Raw genomic sequence first — 16,467 nt, forward strand, 5'->3', positions numbered from 1 at the left:
CCATCGCTACGGCGCTTTTTTTTCAGCAGGCATCAGAATGGACACCTGTCACCAGTCAGCAGGCCCCCGTGCCCACTGTTGCCCCCTGCGGATACTTATAGCCCACCGCAATTATGTTGTTCCATTAGTCATCCCACGCATGCATTGATGGGCTGCCTGCTATACTTAGCCCCCGTCATGGTCACTGTTGGACAAATGAAAGATTTTACAGACTTATGCGTCAAACATGGTGAACAGAGAAGATAAATAGATACACAGTTGTGTAGACTCTTTAGTTGATCAAGTTTGTGAGGGATCAACCACAAGTCAGTAATGTATGGTGAACACGCTTCAGCCTATGTCTGTTGAGTTACACTACCTACCTACTACCTTCATTAGCTGAACACTTTTAACTATATATGACCTCCATCTCTCCTCGTTCTCCTCGACCTGACAGCAGCATTTGACACCATCGATCACGCCATCCTCCTCAACCGCCTTCACTCTGTCATCGGTCTTTCTGACTCAGCCCTAGACTGGTTCTGTTTATACCTCACTGAAAGAACTGAACATGTCTCCCTTGAAGACAAAAAATCCCTCACCTTGTCACCTGCGGTGTCCCTCAAGGATCAGTCCTCAGCCCCACCCTGTTCAATATCTACATGCTACCCCTTGGCCGCGTCATCAGCCAACATGGAATTTCATTCCATAGTTATGCTGATGACACTCAAATCTACCTAAAAACAAATCAAACCCCCTCTGCACCCCTGCCATCATCGACACTGACCACCTGCCTGGAGGAGATAGAGGCGTGGATGAAGAACAACTTTCTCAAGTTAAACAGCTCCAAAACAGAAGCTATTCTACTTGGCACCCCACACCAGATCAGGTCATCCCCCATAACCACCATCACCTTTTCTGGCCAAGTCATCCACCTCTCTCCAACCGTCACAAATCTCGGCATCAAAATGGACCCTCAACTAAACTTTGAAGCCCACATTAAACATCTGTGCAAAAACTCATTCTTCCACCTCAGAAACATTGCCAAACTCCGTCCTACACTCTTCATGTCAGATGCTGAGAAACTTGTCTGCTAAAAGCAGCAATAAAACTCCAGGAGGCCACTGTACAATTAGCATAAAATGAACAGATGGTAAATTCGAGGTTAAAAAAAACAATGACAGATAATCCCGTTCATATGTAAGCGTAGAAATTTGTTAAGACAAAAAAGCCACTGAGGAAGGGCTTTGTCCTTAACATCTCTAGAGACATTTAAAAGAGCATATAAGCTATTGCAGTGCTGTCCTGTAGGGCTTTCACACTTGACAAAAACTCCTGATATTTGCCGGAGGAGCTGTATGTATGACCCCAAATGAGCTGATGTGAGCTGCAGGATATTATCCGGAGAATTCACCTCGAGCCAATGGGAGGTGTTGGTGGTGACGTTTGTGTATTGTGACTGCTGCACGGTGAATATGCTGTCTGCATGTGCCCGCGACAATCTCTGTGTGACGTTGTTTCCTCCTCTCCAGATCCTTGCTTGTGTTACTTACTCTCTGATGTTCGTCGCTTTGGATAAATGAATAGTAGAATATAATTGTTGGATGAAAATTAGAGATCAAATTTGGACCACAGCATCAAGCCAGGGTGTAAGAACTTAAAGCAACATATAACAAAATCTACACGATATCTAAAGAATATATAAAAAAGAAAACGTTAAGCAAAAAATCGAATGAATAAATGTGTGATTTTTGTAGTGTTGGTAGTTGCCTGCTTATCAAAATCTCCAGATGGAAACAGCGTATGTAGGATGTGACAGTGAGCAAAGTGCACAACATCGCTGTCTGTTTTCAGTTTCACTATCAGGACATGCTTGTTGGCTGGAGGTTACACTGGTGGAGAAAAAAAAAATGTTGTGAAGACTCCGTGTTGCATCTTGGATGGAGAGGCAGAAGATGGAGATGGTGTGTAAGTCAGTGTGGATGGAGTGGGAGAGGCTGTGGAGGATTCTGTTTCCTCCTCTTCCTTCTTGTGATGCTCTCTGGAGTCTCTGGAACTGATTCTGGTCTCATTTTATGTGTGTGTGTTTCTGTGGATGAGTGGCTAAATGTAATGAACATTATAGGTGATTTATGACTGAGATATTTCCAACGCAGAGAAGCAATCTTCAGTATACACCAGGGCTTGGTTCTACAAAAGTCATCCAACAGGATTAAAGCTATAGAATTGCATTTTGAAATGGTTTTAATTCGGATAAAAACTCCAGTGATGTTCAAAACTTTTTTGTTTTTACAACTGTGAGTTTTCATCATAAAATAACCAAAAAGCATCATACTCAAACATTAAATATTTAATTCTAAGCATCTGAGGATATTTCAGTTTGTGTTAAATTTGGCGCCCCCTGTGCATAAAGTATGTAGTGTGCAGTCCCCTCTAAAGGTCACTTATTATCCTCCTTTTCAACCAGTTTAAATAAGTCTCAGAGCTCCCCAAAACATGTCTTGTTCTTGTTCTAAATCCACTCTGATCCTGTATTTGATCATGAGAGCCCCCTCTATAAAACCCCTCTATTTCAGCCCTGCTCAGAACAGGCTGTTTCTGTGTCTGTACCTTTAAATACAAATAAGCTGAGTCTGACCACGCCCCCTCTCTGGAAGAAGGTGTGGCTCAGGCTTTCTCGCATCATGTCCTATTGTTTACGGTGAGAAGGCAGACTCAGAGGGCAGAACAAACACCTAGCTGTGGGTGTGTCACCCACCTGGGGGAGGGGCTACTGCCCTTTGTGATGTCATGAAGGGAAAATCTCCAATCGGCCTGTTTGAGCACACATTTTCTAAAAAGTGGAGCAGGCAAAAGACAGAGAGGATGGACTTTTCTCATAATTAGGGGGTTTGTAGACAGGTAGGGACACATAATACTGTTTGAAAAACGTGGTGTACTTTGCATATGAGACATTAAAGCACTAGTAATTCTTAAAAGTCTGTACCTGGATCAGGGTGATCCTATCCAGTTGTTCTTCGAAAACAGCCGTGAAGAAAAGTGAGTGTGATTATTTGATCCTTGATTAAAAAAAAAAAAAATGGATTATCATTTTTATTAGGATTAAATATTTTTATGCAATTAAGCCCAGCAGCTTGAAGACTCAACATTTTGGACAAATCACCAAAAACAAAAGGGAAGATTTCCAGTTCCCATTTTTCTGTGTCCTCAAGAGACCCGAACTGCTGCAGCTACAAGATGTCTTCAGTGTAAAGGCCATTTTTCTTCTCTGTGCTCTTTTGCTCTCACTATCTCATCATTATGGCTCATCCACCCACACTGAATGCTTAAAAGTTATTTTCATGTGGAGGTTGTTGGAAGGAATTCTGGGAAATGCAGGAAATCACTCACACATCACCACACTTAAACGTGCAATATGCAGAATTTTATGACTATGTTTACATTAAAATATCTTAATTAATTAAAAATGCACTAAACCTATGTCCTATTTTTTTTGTTGAGTGCACTTTACCTTTGAATATTTCCAACAGTTATCAAACCCAGAGAAATCTGTAATTTTATAGTTGTAACGGGACGTGTCTTGTTGTAGCTGCTGCCATGACAGACAGAATCTTTATCTCTATGCCATGGAAACATCAGATGTAACGTCAAAGACCACGACACAAGGAAGCGGGAATTGCCACTGAGGTAGCAAAGAGAACCCTTGGTTGCATTAAAACCCCTCGTTCCACTTCTTTAAACATCACACTCTAAAAGAGTTTCGGTTTATTTTACTCCCCTGAAAATCTTCCACAATGTTCGTCAGCTCTCAGACGCTAATCTGTAGGTGTTCTTCTTCACAAACACCTGACACACTCTCCTCCAGACTCTCCTCTTCCTCTGCTTCACTGATACAAGACATGACAAAGCAGTCATCAGGGAGCATCTGGTGGTGGCACACAAATGTTGCAATTGTTTCAAAGAAAGGTTAATTCCCATGGGAGGGCGCCACTGTGCTTCTCTGCAGCCTGACTGGTCTCTGGTCTGGAGGTGGACAAATCTGGACTCCATGATGTTGTCCATCTGCAGCAGGCTGAGCTCCTCAATGAGCAGCTGCTCGGTGCCACTGATCTCTCGTCCTACACTGTTCTCCTGAACCATTAAAAATCTTCCTCCTTCCCTCATCTACAGACCTCCCTTTTGTCTCAAATTTTCAAAAGACTTATCTCATGAAAAACAGTGTGTGTGTGTATATGCTTAACAGATACATGACACTGTGGTCTGCTGATTGACAGCTAGAGATGCTTTCTGCGTAATTCATCTTATTCTTAGCCTGCCAGATTACATTTTTTTTACACCTTCAACATCGACAGAATTCAACACTATGCCTACAGCTCCTGCTATACGTTTCCTCTGAGCAGCTAAAAATGTCTTCAGTTAGCGTTTGACTCACTCCATCACTCCGTCATCATCGTGTCGGGTCAATCCTTTCTATGTCTGCAATTTAATCTCTCCTGGGAAAGGAATAAACAAGTCAGGTTTTTCTTTAGCAATTGTGATCTTAACAAATGCACCCTCACTCTCCCCACAAACTAGCCTGCATTACATTGAAAACAAAAAAACAGACATTTTTTTTCTGTCCCACTCTAGTTTTTCCTATATGAGGGGATTCCCCTCTCTATAATAAGCAGGTAAGCGTAATTTAGGGTTTCTTAAATGCCACTTTCAACTAAAATCCGCCACAGATTCACAGATGAGCTCAGCACTCCTCGTCCTCCCTCATTCAGACAAATCTTGCCCTAGCTGTCTCTTCTTCTGCTTGTGTAGGTCTATCCCACTAGGTTTCCTTTCCTGCCGCTGCCCTCAGGTGCAAAAACACCTTGTTAGTTAGCCTACACAGCGTACATCTCATTCTGCTTATCACATTTTCTGTCTGCCGCTTTGAACCGCAGCGCTGCAGGCTCACTGAAGTTTTGGATTTCCTAACCCAGCTTTAATTTAACAGTCTCGGCTCCTCTCATCTCTTTTTTATCGGGTTTCATCTTTTTATCTTTCTCTTCAGTTTCTCCCTCTCTGTGAGTCTCACTTTCTCGGAGGGAATTACATAAGTCTTTCTCTGTGTGTGTGTGTGTGTGTGTGTGTGTGTGTGTGTGTGTGTGTGTGTGTGTGTGTGTGTGTGTGTGTGTGTGTGTGTGTGTGTGTGTGTGGGCAGTGTTGCATTTTATGTAAGGCGGACCTGGAAATGGCTAGCAAAACACTAGGGTCCTGCTCTCTGGGATTTTTTATTCCTCTTTCTCTCTCTGCTTTTCTTATAGCCTTGTGTGGTTGGGTCATCGGACTGCGGATCTGCGTGGTGTTTGGCACCAGATATGCAATAGGGTGACTCTTCAGGCCCACTCGGAGTCACACTCACAGATTCTTTTTTAAGAAGAACTTAAAATAAGAATTTTTGGCTCCTAATTTAAAGAAGATTGTGCCTCTTGACTTGCAGTGCTCATGTGGAGTGTGTCTGTTTAATGTCCGAAGGGAATCGTTGACAGATATAATTGTTGAAAAAAATAAATAAATAAAAAAAATAATTTTCATTGCTGTTCTCATTTAGCAGAACCTGCTTCTAGTTACTGCAGTTTAAAAAAATTATGTTGACTGATTCTCAAATTTGGGGTAATTTCGGCATCACCCAATCTTTAATTTCACAAAGATGTAAACAAAACAAGCTTCTTCTTTCTAACAAAAGTTTGTTGTCTAATTGGCTGGCAAGCAAGAGTCATCAACTGTAACCAAGTAGCATAAACAAAAATGTAGTGCTGTGTCGTACTGACACATGTCATGTCGAGCAGGGGCTCCCGGGGCTCATCGGCAGCAGCCGCCATGCTGGAAATGCTGTCTCAGCCTAACTTTCAGTCAACCTAACGACAGGCTGAGAGCTGGAGCTGAGGGCGGGTTTTAAGCCGCTTTACAAACCGTTACATTACGCCCACCTGTCAATCAGGTCAGCTACACGCCTAAGGTTAACAAGTAACGTTTATAAAGTCAAAACCGATATGTTAATGTGTTGTTTATTCAGAGCTTTTTATCCTAAAACTTGATGATAGGAAAAGACAGAAGCTAAAGTCATCAATAGTAAAGCTCACTGAGCTTTGGTTCTTCTTATTAATTGGAAAAAAAATACACTAGAAAAGTTACTCAGTTATAAGTCTCACCTGTGCTAACAAAAAGGTTTTGAGAATTGAACCAATACCCCTTACACACCTTTATGAATGCTTTTTTTCTTTAGCCAACGTTTTTTTTTCTGTCTTAATATTAGTAAAGTATTGAAAGCTTCTTTCAGCCATCGAAACAAGCCTGTGATAATTATATAACATGGACGTATTCCTCTGATAGATATCTGCTATACTTTGTATCCCCTCTAACATTACCATTGACTGTAAATCGTCCTATAGCGCAGATAACCAAGGTTTATTTTTCCAGAGAGGAGGGGAGAGTTATGTAATAAGTGGCAGGAGGTGATGAGAAATGTGAAAATTCAAATGTGTTATTGAATGAAAACAATATTCATAGTGTTTCCACTGATAACGCTGAAACAGGTTGCTGCATCTTATGTCGGAGCAGCACAGTCATCGCTCAGAAATGAACTTTGATGCTCTGATGGGAGGAAGGAAATGACAAAAAAAAAAAAATGGCATCACTTCTTATTTTTTATATTTGTTTTCTTTCCAAAAAAGACATGAAATCTCTCTAGAAATATAACACCTCTGCACCCTGGAAAAAAAACAAAAAACTTTAAGACAATGTGTGAGTGTTTGTGTATCAGGATGTGTCAATACAGTATTGTGTGTTTGTGTGCATGTTCGTGCATGCACGCGCATCTCCAACTTGTCAGAGAAAGGGTGTTTCACTGAGTGGGAATGCCTGGTAGGATGTGTAGGCCCAGGTTGCCATGGCAACCATCTGCTGCTACGCTCACCAAGCGTTTTGCCAGCAGCCCACACAGTGTGACATCCAGCAGCAAGATGATCTGAGAGAGAGCGAGAAAGTAAATCTGTGATTGAATGCTCAAATTAAAAGGGCCAAAATGCAACCAAAACACAAAGTTCCCCCCCCCCGGAGTGATTGTTCATTTAGTGCACGTACAGGTGCTTTACCGTGAAGTTTGAATACAAGGAAATGAATCGTTCATAAATACATTAAAAGTCCCTATAGTGAAGGCAAGAGGAGGTGAAGTGTGCAGCATTCAGAGCAACACAACAACGCCTGCACCACTTATAGAATGAACAGAAGGATGTAAAGCTGCTTTAAAATGTTTTAACTCAATATGGTGGAGGAGTTTCTTGAAGCCAGCAGATGAAGGTTAGATCTTTATGAGACAGGAAGCTCTCGGCAACACACAGACAAAAAGCCCTCCTAACATTTTCATCTGAAAAAAATTTAAAGTTGTGTTGTTTGTTAGAATTTGTGTCCCTTAGTTGACATATGTATCTTTAGAGTTGCTTTATGTCTCTTTGGAGTTTTGTGTATTTTTTACAGTGTTATGTCTCTATGGAGTTTTTTGTTTTACACTTTTAGAGTTTTGTCTGAAAGTCTGAAATTTGTATCTCTTCATTTCTTTGAAGTTTTGTCTCTTTGGAGTTTTGTCTCTGGAGTTTTTTGTATCTTTGAAGTCTGTGTCTCTTTGAAGTTTCATTTCTTTTAAGTTTGTGTCTTTTTGAAGTTTTGTGTCTATTTGACGTTTTATTTCTTTGAAGTTTTGTCTCTGAAGTTTTTTGTCTCTGGAGTTTTTTGTATCTTTGAAGTTTTGTGTTTCTGAAGTTGTAAAGTTGTAGTTGTTTTGTCTTTGATTTTTTTTGAATCTTTGCTTTGCATCTCTTTGTAGTTTATGTGTTGCTTTTGGTTGCTTGTTTTCCATGTAATCGTTCTTTTGTCAGTGTTTTTCCTTTTTTTACAGTTATACTACAGAATGAAGTAGCTTCTTTTTTACTGAAATGTCTCCTAAGCTCATCACATTGCAAAGAAACATATTCTCTTTTTGACAATAAATCTGTTCTGGTCTATGCAACAAATGCTGGCAGAATAAAATTGTGTATCTATAAGCAGCTACACATGACATATTTAAAGACACAACTTCACTCTGTAAGTACACTTGTGTTGTGTGTGGGTTTCACTTCAACTCAAGGGTCACGGTCTGGGCAAAACTCTAAAGGAAATTGTAGGGCAAGCTAAAAATATACTCGATGTAGTTTACATATTGCAGCCAGAGGACAACTCTTTGTCATTCATGTTTCACCTTTTTGTATCTTTTTGGACTGTTGATACATTTCCTGGTAGTTGGGTAGTAAACTTGTACTCTTGTTTTAGATGCAGGCGGTGGGCAGTACCCAGAAAGGCTCTCACCGGGCCTTCAGCGTCCTGGATCGTCTGCTGATAACACATCCTGTGTGGCTGCAGCTGTCACTCAACAAAGACTCCGCCCTCTACATCCTGCTCAGAGAGCCTGTTGGGGTATGTGAAAGTCAAGTATTTCAAGACATACCAGCTCAAAGAATAGTGGAAAACATTAATAACTTTAGAACAGACAAAAAAATTTGCTTTTGTAAAATCTTATCTTCAACATGTTTCCAAATAAACCTGGTATACTTAATGTAGCATGTTACGTTAGCTAGAAGACGTAAGACTTTTGAGACTGTTTGAGCTTTAATGTTCAGTTGTTTATTTCCTACAAAGATTTGCTTTAAGTCCTCAAGATAAAAAACAACTTGTTTACATTTGTTTGACTTTTTTTTAATCTAAAAACTACTGCTCATTTCAGGAATTGAGAGCAAACCTAGAGCTTATGGGATTTAGATTTAGGTACAAGGTTTATGGGAATTAGATGATGATCGCTAATAACATTTCATACTTTCATAACGACAAGAAAGAGAGTTGAACTATTTGGAAAGAAAACAAAAGTTTCTTAATCTATTTCTGAGAGTGAGATGAGCAAACAGATAGTTCTGTCATGTCTTTGGGGTTAATTACACAGCTCAAGTCAGAAGATTAGCCTAGTCCTGAACCAGCAAACTAATAGTTCACTGTTGAAGATGGTGTTGCATAAAAGGCGCACGAATGGACAATTTGTGATTGCACTGGGAGAATACTGTTAATGGCGGGCATGCTGTTTACCCATGCCTCCACTTTTTAAACTATAGGCTGGAGACAAACATGAGTATGAGTAGGCTAAGCATTGTTTCCTAAACTTTTGAAATCTTCATTTATGTCACAGTTGATCATCAATTTGATAAAATAATAGCAGCTTCCACTCACCTCAATCCAAAAAGTGCATAAAAAAACACAAAGACTGATATGAAACACAGAATATTAAGACTAAAAAGGCCAGCTGGACTGTAAGGAAACCATTTTCTGGCTTTCGTTTTGTACTTTACATTGCTGTTAACACCATCTGTGCTTTGTCCTTGAAAACCTGTGAAACAAAAATATGTCTTAAAAAAAAAGAGAATTACACCCTTGTGCTTTTTTTTTTCTTGTTTCCGTGCTGGTGGTTGGTGCTCACAGACCTTTTTGGTGCGAAAATGCAGCTCCAGCCAGAGGAAGGTGCTGTGTTTTAGGGTGACAGCCGATAAAAGTGCCTCCTCTGTAAAGGAGTGCTTCATCTGTGAGGAGGACTCCAGTGAGTATAAAACAAGCCAGATTAGCATGTATTACCCACCTGCAGCTACAGCACTACACATAACACTACAATTCTCCGCTCACTGTTTGTACTGCAGTGCAGGTTATGCACTTACATTGAGTAAAGTAGTGTGGGACAGAGACGATCGGTCCTCTTCGGGATTTGCAGCTGACATATTCCTTGTTAGATTTGAACAAATCTCCATAGCTGTCAATCAAACGCTGTCTGTTTTATAACTAGCATTCGCCTTGGAGAGCTCAGCACTCAGCTTCCCTGACCTGTGTCGACTCGTGGCCTTCTACTGCATCAGCAGGTGATGTATTTTTCTTAACTGATACAAAAAAAAAAAAAAAAAAACCCTGTCCCGTTTTGCTGTTTTTCAATATATTCTGTTGAACTATCCAGTGTTCGAATTTTGCATCCAATGACACACATGTCCGTCAAAGTATCACACCTACTTGGGTGCAGGTCCAACATGTAAAAACATTAATTTGCCCTATGTGCAATGGGACACTTTTCCCCAACCAAAATATAACACCCTTTTGGCTTTTGGGACATTATAACCTACACCCACTGAGCCCCGAGGAACTCTTCTGTCCAACAAAGATTTTACAACCATTTGCAATTGGGGAAACTTTTCGGCATCATAACATTTTACTCCCACTTGGCACATTACTTTTGTCCTGCAAAAACATCATTCCATTTGGTGCCTTAGGGACTTTTTTGTCCCAGGGCACCAGTTAGAGCTACTTTGTACTCCAAAAGTTTGGCAGCGGCTTGGGGCCCTTAGGACTCTTTTTTTTCCACCAAAAAAGTTATACAAGATGGCACTGTAAAGACACTTTCATCTGTTGAAACTTAGACAGTCGATGGTGGCCTTAAAGACATTTTTGTTCACTAGAAATTGATCAGCACTGCATGCCGTATGTCTTCTTTTTGGGGATTCTGTTCAGTAGATGTGTGTTGTATTTTCTAACAAACAACTTTACTTGACCTCATTTTAACTTGCTAATAGGTATGAAATGTAGAAATGAGATGTACAACAATCAGATAAGCATGTCCATGTGTACTTAGGCCATGCATTAAACCTGATTGTTTCTTGTCTGCAGAGATGTGTTGCCCTTCCCACTAGAGCTACCTGATGCCATCGCTAACGCCACAACACACAGGCAGCTGGAGGCCATCTCACACATGGGACAAGGTGCAGTGACTGAAGATCTCTCGCTGTTATTGACATAAACTTACAAAGTACTTTAACCTTTCTAGGATTATCCCTCCAACACAAGCAATTAATAGATTTTGAATGAATCGCCATGAAATGTATGAAAATCATTGATGTAGCCTCAGATTGTAATGATTAGTACTCCCATTACTTTTTCATTTAGCATTATTGGCATGGAAAAATGTATCCAATACTTTGGCACATATCGAAAAAGACTGCAAATCTATTTACATCCTCATTAGCCTTAACGTTTCTTTGTTTTAATGCTAGTTAGCTATTTTTAGCATGATAATATGCTAAAGCAAATCAGCAATGTAAAAATACCTTCTAAAAATCAACATTTTAGGATTTTCATTGTGGGCTTGGCAACATGATGATACCAACATTTAGCTTAAAACAATCAAATGCTAGCCTCAAAAAGCTTCCGCATGGTGTTACCATTTTTAACAAATAATTCTCCATTCTACACGGCCCCGCAAGCCTCAGGTAAATATAAAAATCATTTTGTAAATTCTTTCCAATGGTTTACAAATCCATACAAACAGTTTACAAATCTGTGCGTGCAATCTACAAATCCATACGCAGAGATGTGTTAACTGTGGGAGCGGACTTGCAAATGGATTTTTCTTATTTTCTTACCTGAGCCGTCGGGGGCTAAGTACTATTTTACTTTCACATTGCACCCTTAACTCAAAGGCAAAGCTGACAGTATAAATATTAACTGTCTAGTAGTTATCTTTTTCTTTCATAGTACGTCTTTGGAGAAAATACAAGAGCAAGGAGAGTGATGTTGTGTGGCCTCTCTTCAGCACCGTATTGCAAATGTGAGAAAGTCATGAAGGAATAGCTGACTAAAGTAACTGCCAAGTGACTGCCAGCTTGCATCTATTTTAGCCCGGTAACATGTACTGATGCAGCTCCACAGCATAGAGTGAGGTGTGACTTTGAGACGACTAAAAATGACACAGAATGTACCACTAACTGCAGCTCAAAGATAAAACATGTTTTTTTTAAAAATCTGACTGCTCTGGTCACATTGAGGCAGATTATAAACATTTTACGATTCATATTTTATTGCTTTTTGGTGTTTTCTTAAATATTTCCTTTAGCTCTTAAGAAAGTTTTGCATTGCACTTTAAGACAACACAATATATACCTTATTAATTTGAAAGGACCAGATTTGCTTTCTACTATAATTGAATTTCTAACCAAAAGACTAACCAAACTTTCTTCTTGCTGCCTCTCACACTAGATTTCTGGAACGCGCCGAGTGCTTCAGAGATCCAAAATGGACCAGTGGACCCAGTTCCATCAACCAGCGGCAGTAGCCAGGGTCCGAAGTCAGTGACCCTGGAACAATGTACCCTGTTGACACAGGGCAGACAGGGCAAACTTTGCTTTATCAACCCGCTCTTCCTACAGCTGGAGGTTGCCAAGGTAAGTCATGATGGGTGTGTTGTTAAATGGGCTGTCTCTGAGCCTTTATAGGGCGTCAGAGATGATTGATCAATGAAAGTGAATAGAAATGTGTTTGAAGATTATTGCTAAGTTATAAGTTTGTGAACTTTTTCTAAGTTCAGCGCGTCATCGGTGCTCTTGATATATATTCTGAAATGAGTGCTAACAAATCTGCTGTTTACCGCTCGCTGTAACCTCACTTACAGTTCAAAAAGCCTTGAAAGTTCTTACCTTGAAAGACAAAGACCTGACTCACTGACTCTTTTTTATTTTTTCTACAGCAGCCGCAACTCGTAAACCACAGTGCCTCCAATAAACGGCACCGCTTCAAGCGCAGCATGCGGCTCCGGCTCTCCGAGTCCTCCATGAATCTGTCGCTCGAGGGGATTGGCTCCTACTCCCCTCCTTCGTCCTTGGACAGGCCCACGGAGTCGGATATGCTGCACAAGGCCGGCTCACACCAACAGAGAAGAGTCCACCCCGGGGCAGGGGTCTTGAGGAGAACCCCTGCTGTGTCACCTGGCTCTGCAGAAGAAGAGGATGTGTCTGTCCATGTGCCACAAGTAATACGCGCTAACATCTTCCTTAGTTATTAACACAGTGGTTCCCAAGTTCCTAAGAGTGCAAGCAAGCATAACTTTTTTTATAAGTTGCTTTTAAATTCTAACAGTAGCTTGTAGTTCCCATTCCACCTGCTTTATACAATTCTACAATTTTACAATTCACTTAGCAGACGCTTTTATCCAAAGGGACGTACATCAGAGAGTAAGTACAACACAAGCAAGAATCTAGAAAAAAAGGGAGCAATGTCAGTAAGAGCAAATGATCAGCTTTGAGTCTGATTGGACACACAGGTGCTGACAGGAAGTGACCAGAGGCAAAGCACAACATTGAGGGCAGTTCTTGAGAGCTCTAATCAGTATAGAAACCATCTTATAAGTCATCGTTATCAAACAAAAACAATCATCATCATCAATAATATGGAGACCATCATCATTAAGTTAGGTCTTTAGCTTTTTCTTAAAGGTGCAGAGGGACTCTGCAGATCGAATGGAGTTTAATCGCTTTATTGACTGGAAATCACTGCCATCATGATGTATTTTCTATCTGAAATAATCTCAATTTTCATGTTGTAAAATGATCTCCTCTGTTCTTGTGAAGACATCTACAAAGAACGAGGAGTCTCCACAGCCCCAGCAGGCCGCCCGAGCAGCGGGGCCAGGCACCGAGGTGTCTGCTCTGGCCCTGGAGCGCCGCCCGGCTCCGTCCTTGGCTGAGCTCGACAGCAGCAGCTCCTTCAGCAGCATGGACGAGGACAATGACTCAGATTCGGATCCAGAAAGCGTGGCTCGATCCCACACTTACATGTACCCGCGCCCACCACTGGTGCGCTCCAGAGGCCGCGGCGGGCTGCACCGTATGAGCGAGGCATTCGTGTGCTTCTTTGCTCCTGATAAGCGGCTGACACGATTGGTCGAGGAGCTGTCCAGAGACAGGCGCTCCTCCTTTGGCAGCATGGTTCAGGACTTCCTCCTTGCACAGAGAGAGGTGCTCAAAAACATAGCCTCCTCCTCGTCCTCGTCGTCATCCCGCGTGACCTCAGTGCAGCTCCTGCAGGGTCTGCGCCTGTTTTTGTCCCAGGCAAGGTGCTGCCTGCTGGACAGCGGAGAGCTGGAGCCTCCCATTGAGACACTTGTGCCAGAGAATGAGAAAGGTAAACAATGAAAACCTGCTCAAAATATCAAACACAAAACTTCTCACAGCAAGTTCAGACAAAAACTTCTGAACCGAGGCGCACTCCATTTCTTAGCTTACTTGGTATTGCTTACTGTTGGCACTGATTTTATTTTTGGGCTTTTTGTGCCTTGAATGGAGAGATAGGACAATGGATAGAGTTTGAAATCAGGGAGATAAAGAGTAGGGAATGACATGCGGGAAAGGAGCCACAGGTGGGACTTGAACCTAGGGCTGGGAAATATATCGAGTTTTTAAGACATATCGATATATTTTCAAACAAGATATAGGGTAAGACAATATCGTTAATATTGATATAGTTTATGTTTCATTAAAATAACGTTATAGAGGTGCCAGGTCACCTTTTTCTCATCTCACTGATGATGATGACTGACTGTCTGTCCCTCTTAACCCTGCTCCTCCTCTCTCTCTCTCTTTTATTGTATTTAAGGAACATTTTTATTTTATAATATTACTTTTTAAATTCACAAACAGGTAGTTTATTTTCCATGTGTTTTCACTGTTAATAAAATACATATCCATATATATTGAGTATCGCCATTCAGCTAATCAATATCAAGATCTGAGTTTTGGTCCATATCGCCCAGCCCTACTTGAACCTAGACCGCCCGCTTGGAGGACCAAGGCCTCCATAGATGGGGCGCAAGCAAAAAGTAACATCCTTTGAGGTTTCCCAGCAAAACCATCTCAAGCCCTTAACGACCAGTCCATAAGAGACAATGAATGAAAGTAAGATGATGAATGTATTGTTAAGTGATCACAAAATAAGCTTTGTCTTTTCACCCATCTTTTAATCTTGAGAAAAGATTCTTCCAATGACCTCATGCCTAAAAAGTATTCTTCAGTTTTTGATAATATTGCTACGATATGCAGCCATTACAAGGTGTGAACTCTCGTAGATTTGTCTTAAAAACACGTACCACAAAAAGTAAATGAACTCAATTTAGATAATATTTTGCTGCTAAGAAGTTGAACCAAAGTTACTGCGTGAATTCTTTAATTGAATTTAGCCGACTGTGCTGTATTACATTTTGAGCTTCTCCACCTTTTGGATTTTTTCTCGTATCACATGGGTGATTGGTTAATCACATCACAAATGAGGAGATGGTGATTGCAGCGGGGGACTGGAGGAGAGAGAGAGAGAGTGTACTATTAGAAAACACAAATTCAATAGAGCACGGTGCCAAAGGACGCAGGTCTATGGAAACAGACAGCCTTTCTGATAAATGGTGGGCTGTCCAGGCTTTAGTGAAAGGCACTGTCGACGCTAAGTAGTTTGCGTGGGGGGCCAGAGCCTCATCCAGTGGAGCTCATATTGTCTCTTGTATTTAGAAAACAGCATTAGGAAAACCCTGCCCCGACGCGCCCGCACTCACATCCATCGCATTCAAAGTGTGATTCTTCTTCTTATTGTGAGGACGTCGCAGGGTGTTACTTTGGAAGGATTCTAGTTAGATCTTTTGACATAGTCCTGTGCGTAGGCTTTTTCTTTTTTTGGTCTCCTTTGTGTGCGAGGCTGAGTGTGTTTCACAGGTGTGTTTGTGTGTAAATGTGTGATGATGGATGGTTGCCTGGCAGTGCAGAGGCTTCAGGGGAGAGCGCTCGGCCGCTGCCTGCCTGCCTTCCTTCCTTCCTTCCACCCGCCCTTCCTTCCTGCGCTGTGAGTCTGATTTATCTCGCATTGCGTCGGTGGGAGGCATTTGCATTTTTTTTTTTCTCCCCCTCGTTTATCATAAAAAGATATCACCGTCCCACGCTCACTTGAAGAGCAGCACGATTCAGGCAAGGGTGGGAGGGAGGGATAGAAATAGTTAGGATACTTTGGAAATGTAATCAGTTACAGATCTCTGGATAATAGAACAAAAGTCTGTTTTTTTTCTGCACTAGCTGGGAACTCACAAGCCTGTAATCACATTACATGTAATCTGTTACTCTCCAGAGCCTGTACAAGAGAGAGAGGGTTGCTGGGAGGAGGAAGGAGAGGGAGGTACAGTAGAGACACAGAGGATGGAGAGTGTGAATGATTAATCACAGGGGGTTATAATATAGTAAGGTGGATAGGGGGAGATGTTGGGGGATTATACAGGAGGGATAACATGAAGGATGGAGAGGAGGATATTGATGATGAGTGGAAAACAATGTGCACTGGAGGATTGTTACCACTTACTCAGGACTGCCCACTGACTGCAGGAGAATCACTGGGATCTGTGTGTGTTTCCACGTGTGCATGTGTAACATGTCCACGGGTTTGTGTATTACATATCATTGTTGTCAGGCAACAAAAGAAAAAAAGTAAATCCAACATGCAAGCTTTCCAGTGGTTTTTAGCTTTATGACACTGAATGAAAGCTGAGATGTGTGTGGCGAGGACTCCACCAACCGAACCAACCCGGCACTCCGATTTATTTTT

The 16,467-nt window shown here is 41.4% G+C and overlaps 1 protein-coding gene across 1 annotated transcript in view; it reads left to right on the plus strand.

Moving 5' to 3' along the window:
* Positions 1-16,467, plus strand: part of rin1b (Ras and Rab interactor 1b) — a 32,695-nt gene that overhangs the window by 6,635 nt on the left and 9,593 nt on the right. The window contains exons 2-8 of the mRNA XM_065950435.1: positions 8,314-8,457; positions 9,508-9,622; positions 9,863-9,935; positions 10,732-10,823; positions 12,097-12,281; positions 12,584-12,865; positions 13,464-14,016. Of these exons, the coding sequence (XP_065806507.1) occupies positions 8,314-8,457; positions 9,508-9,622; positions 9,863-9,935; positions 10,732-10,823; positions 12,097-12,281; positions 12,584-12,865; positions 13,464-14,016 (1,444 nt within the window). The remainder of the gene's footprint in view (positions 1-8,313; positions 8,458-9,507; positions 9,623-9,862; positions 9,936-10,731; positions 10,824-12,096; positions 12,282-12,583; positions 12,866-13,463; positions 14,017-16,467) is intronic.

The sequence above is a fragment of the Labrus bergylta genome, chromosome 22, assembly GCF_963930695.1.
Source record: "Labrus bergylta chromosome 22, fLabBer1.1, whole genome shotgun sequence".
Lineage (NCBI taxonomy): Eukaryota > Metazoa > Chordata > Actinopteri > Labriformes > Labridae > Labrus > Labrus bergylta.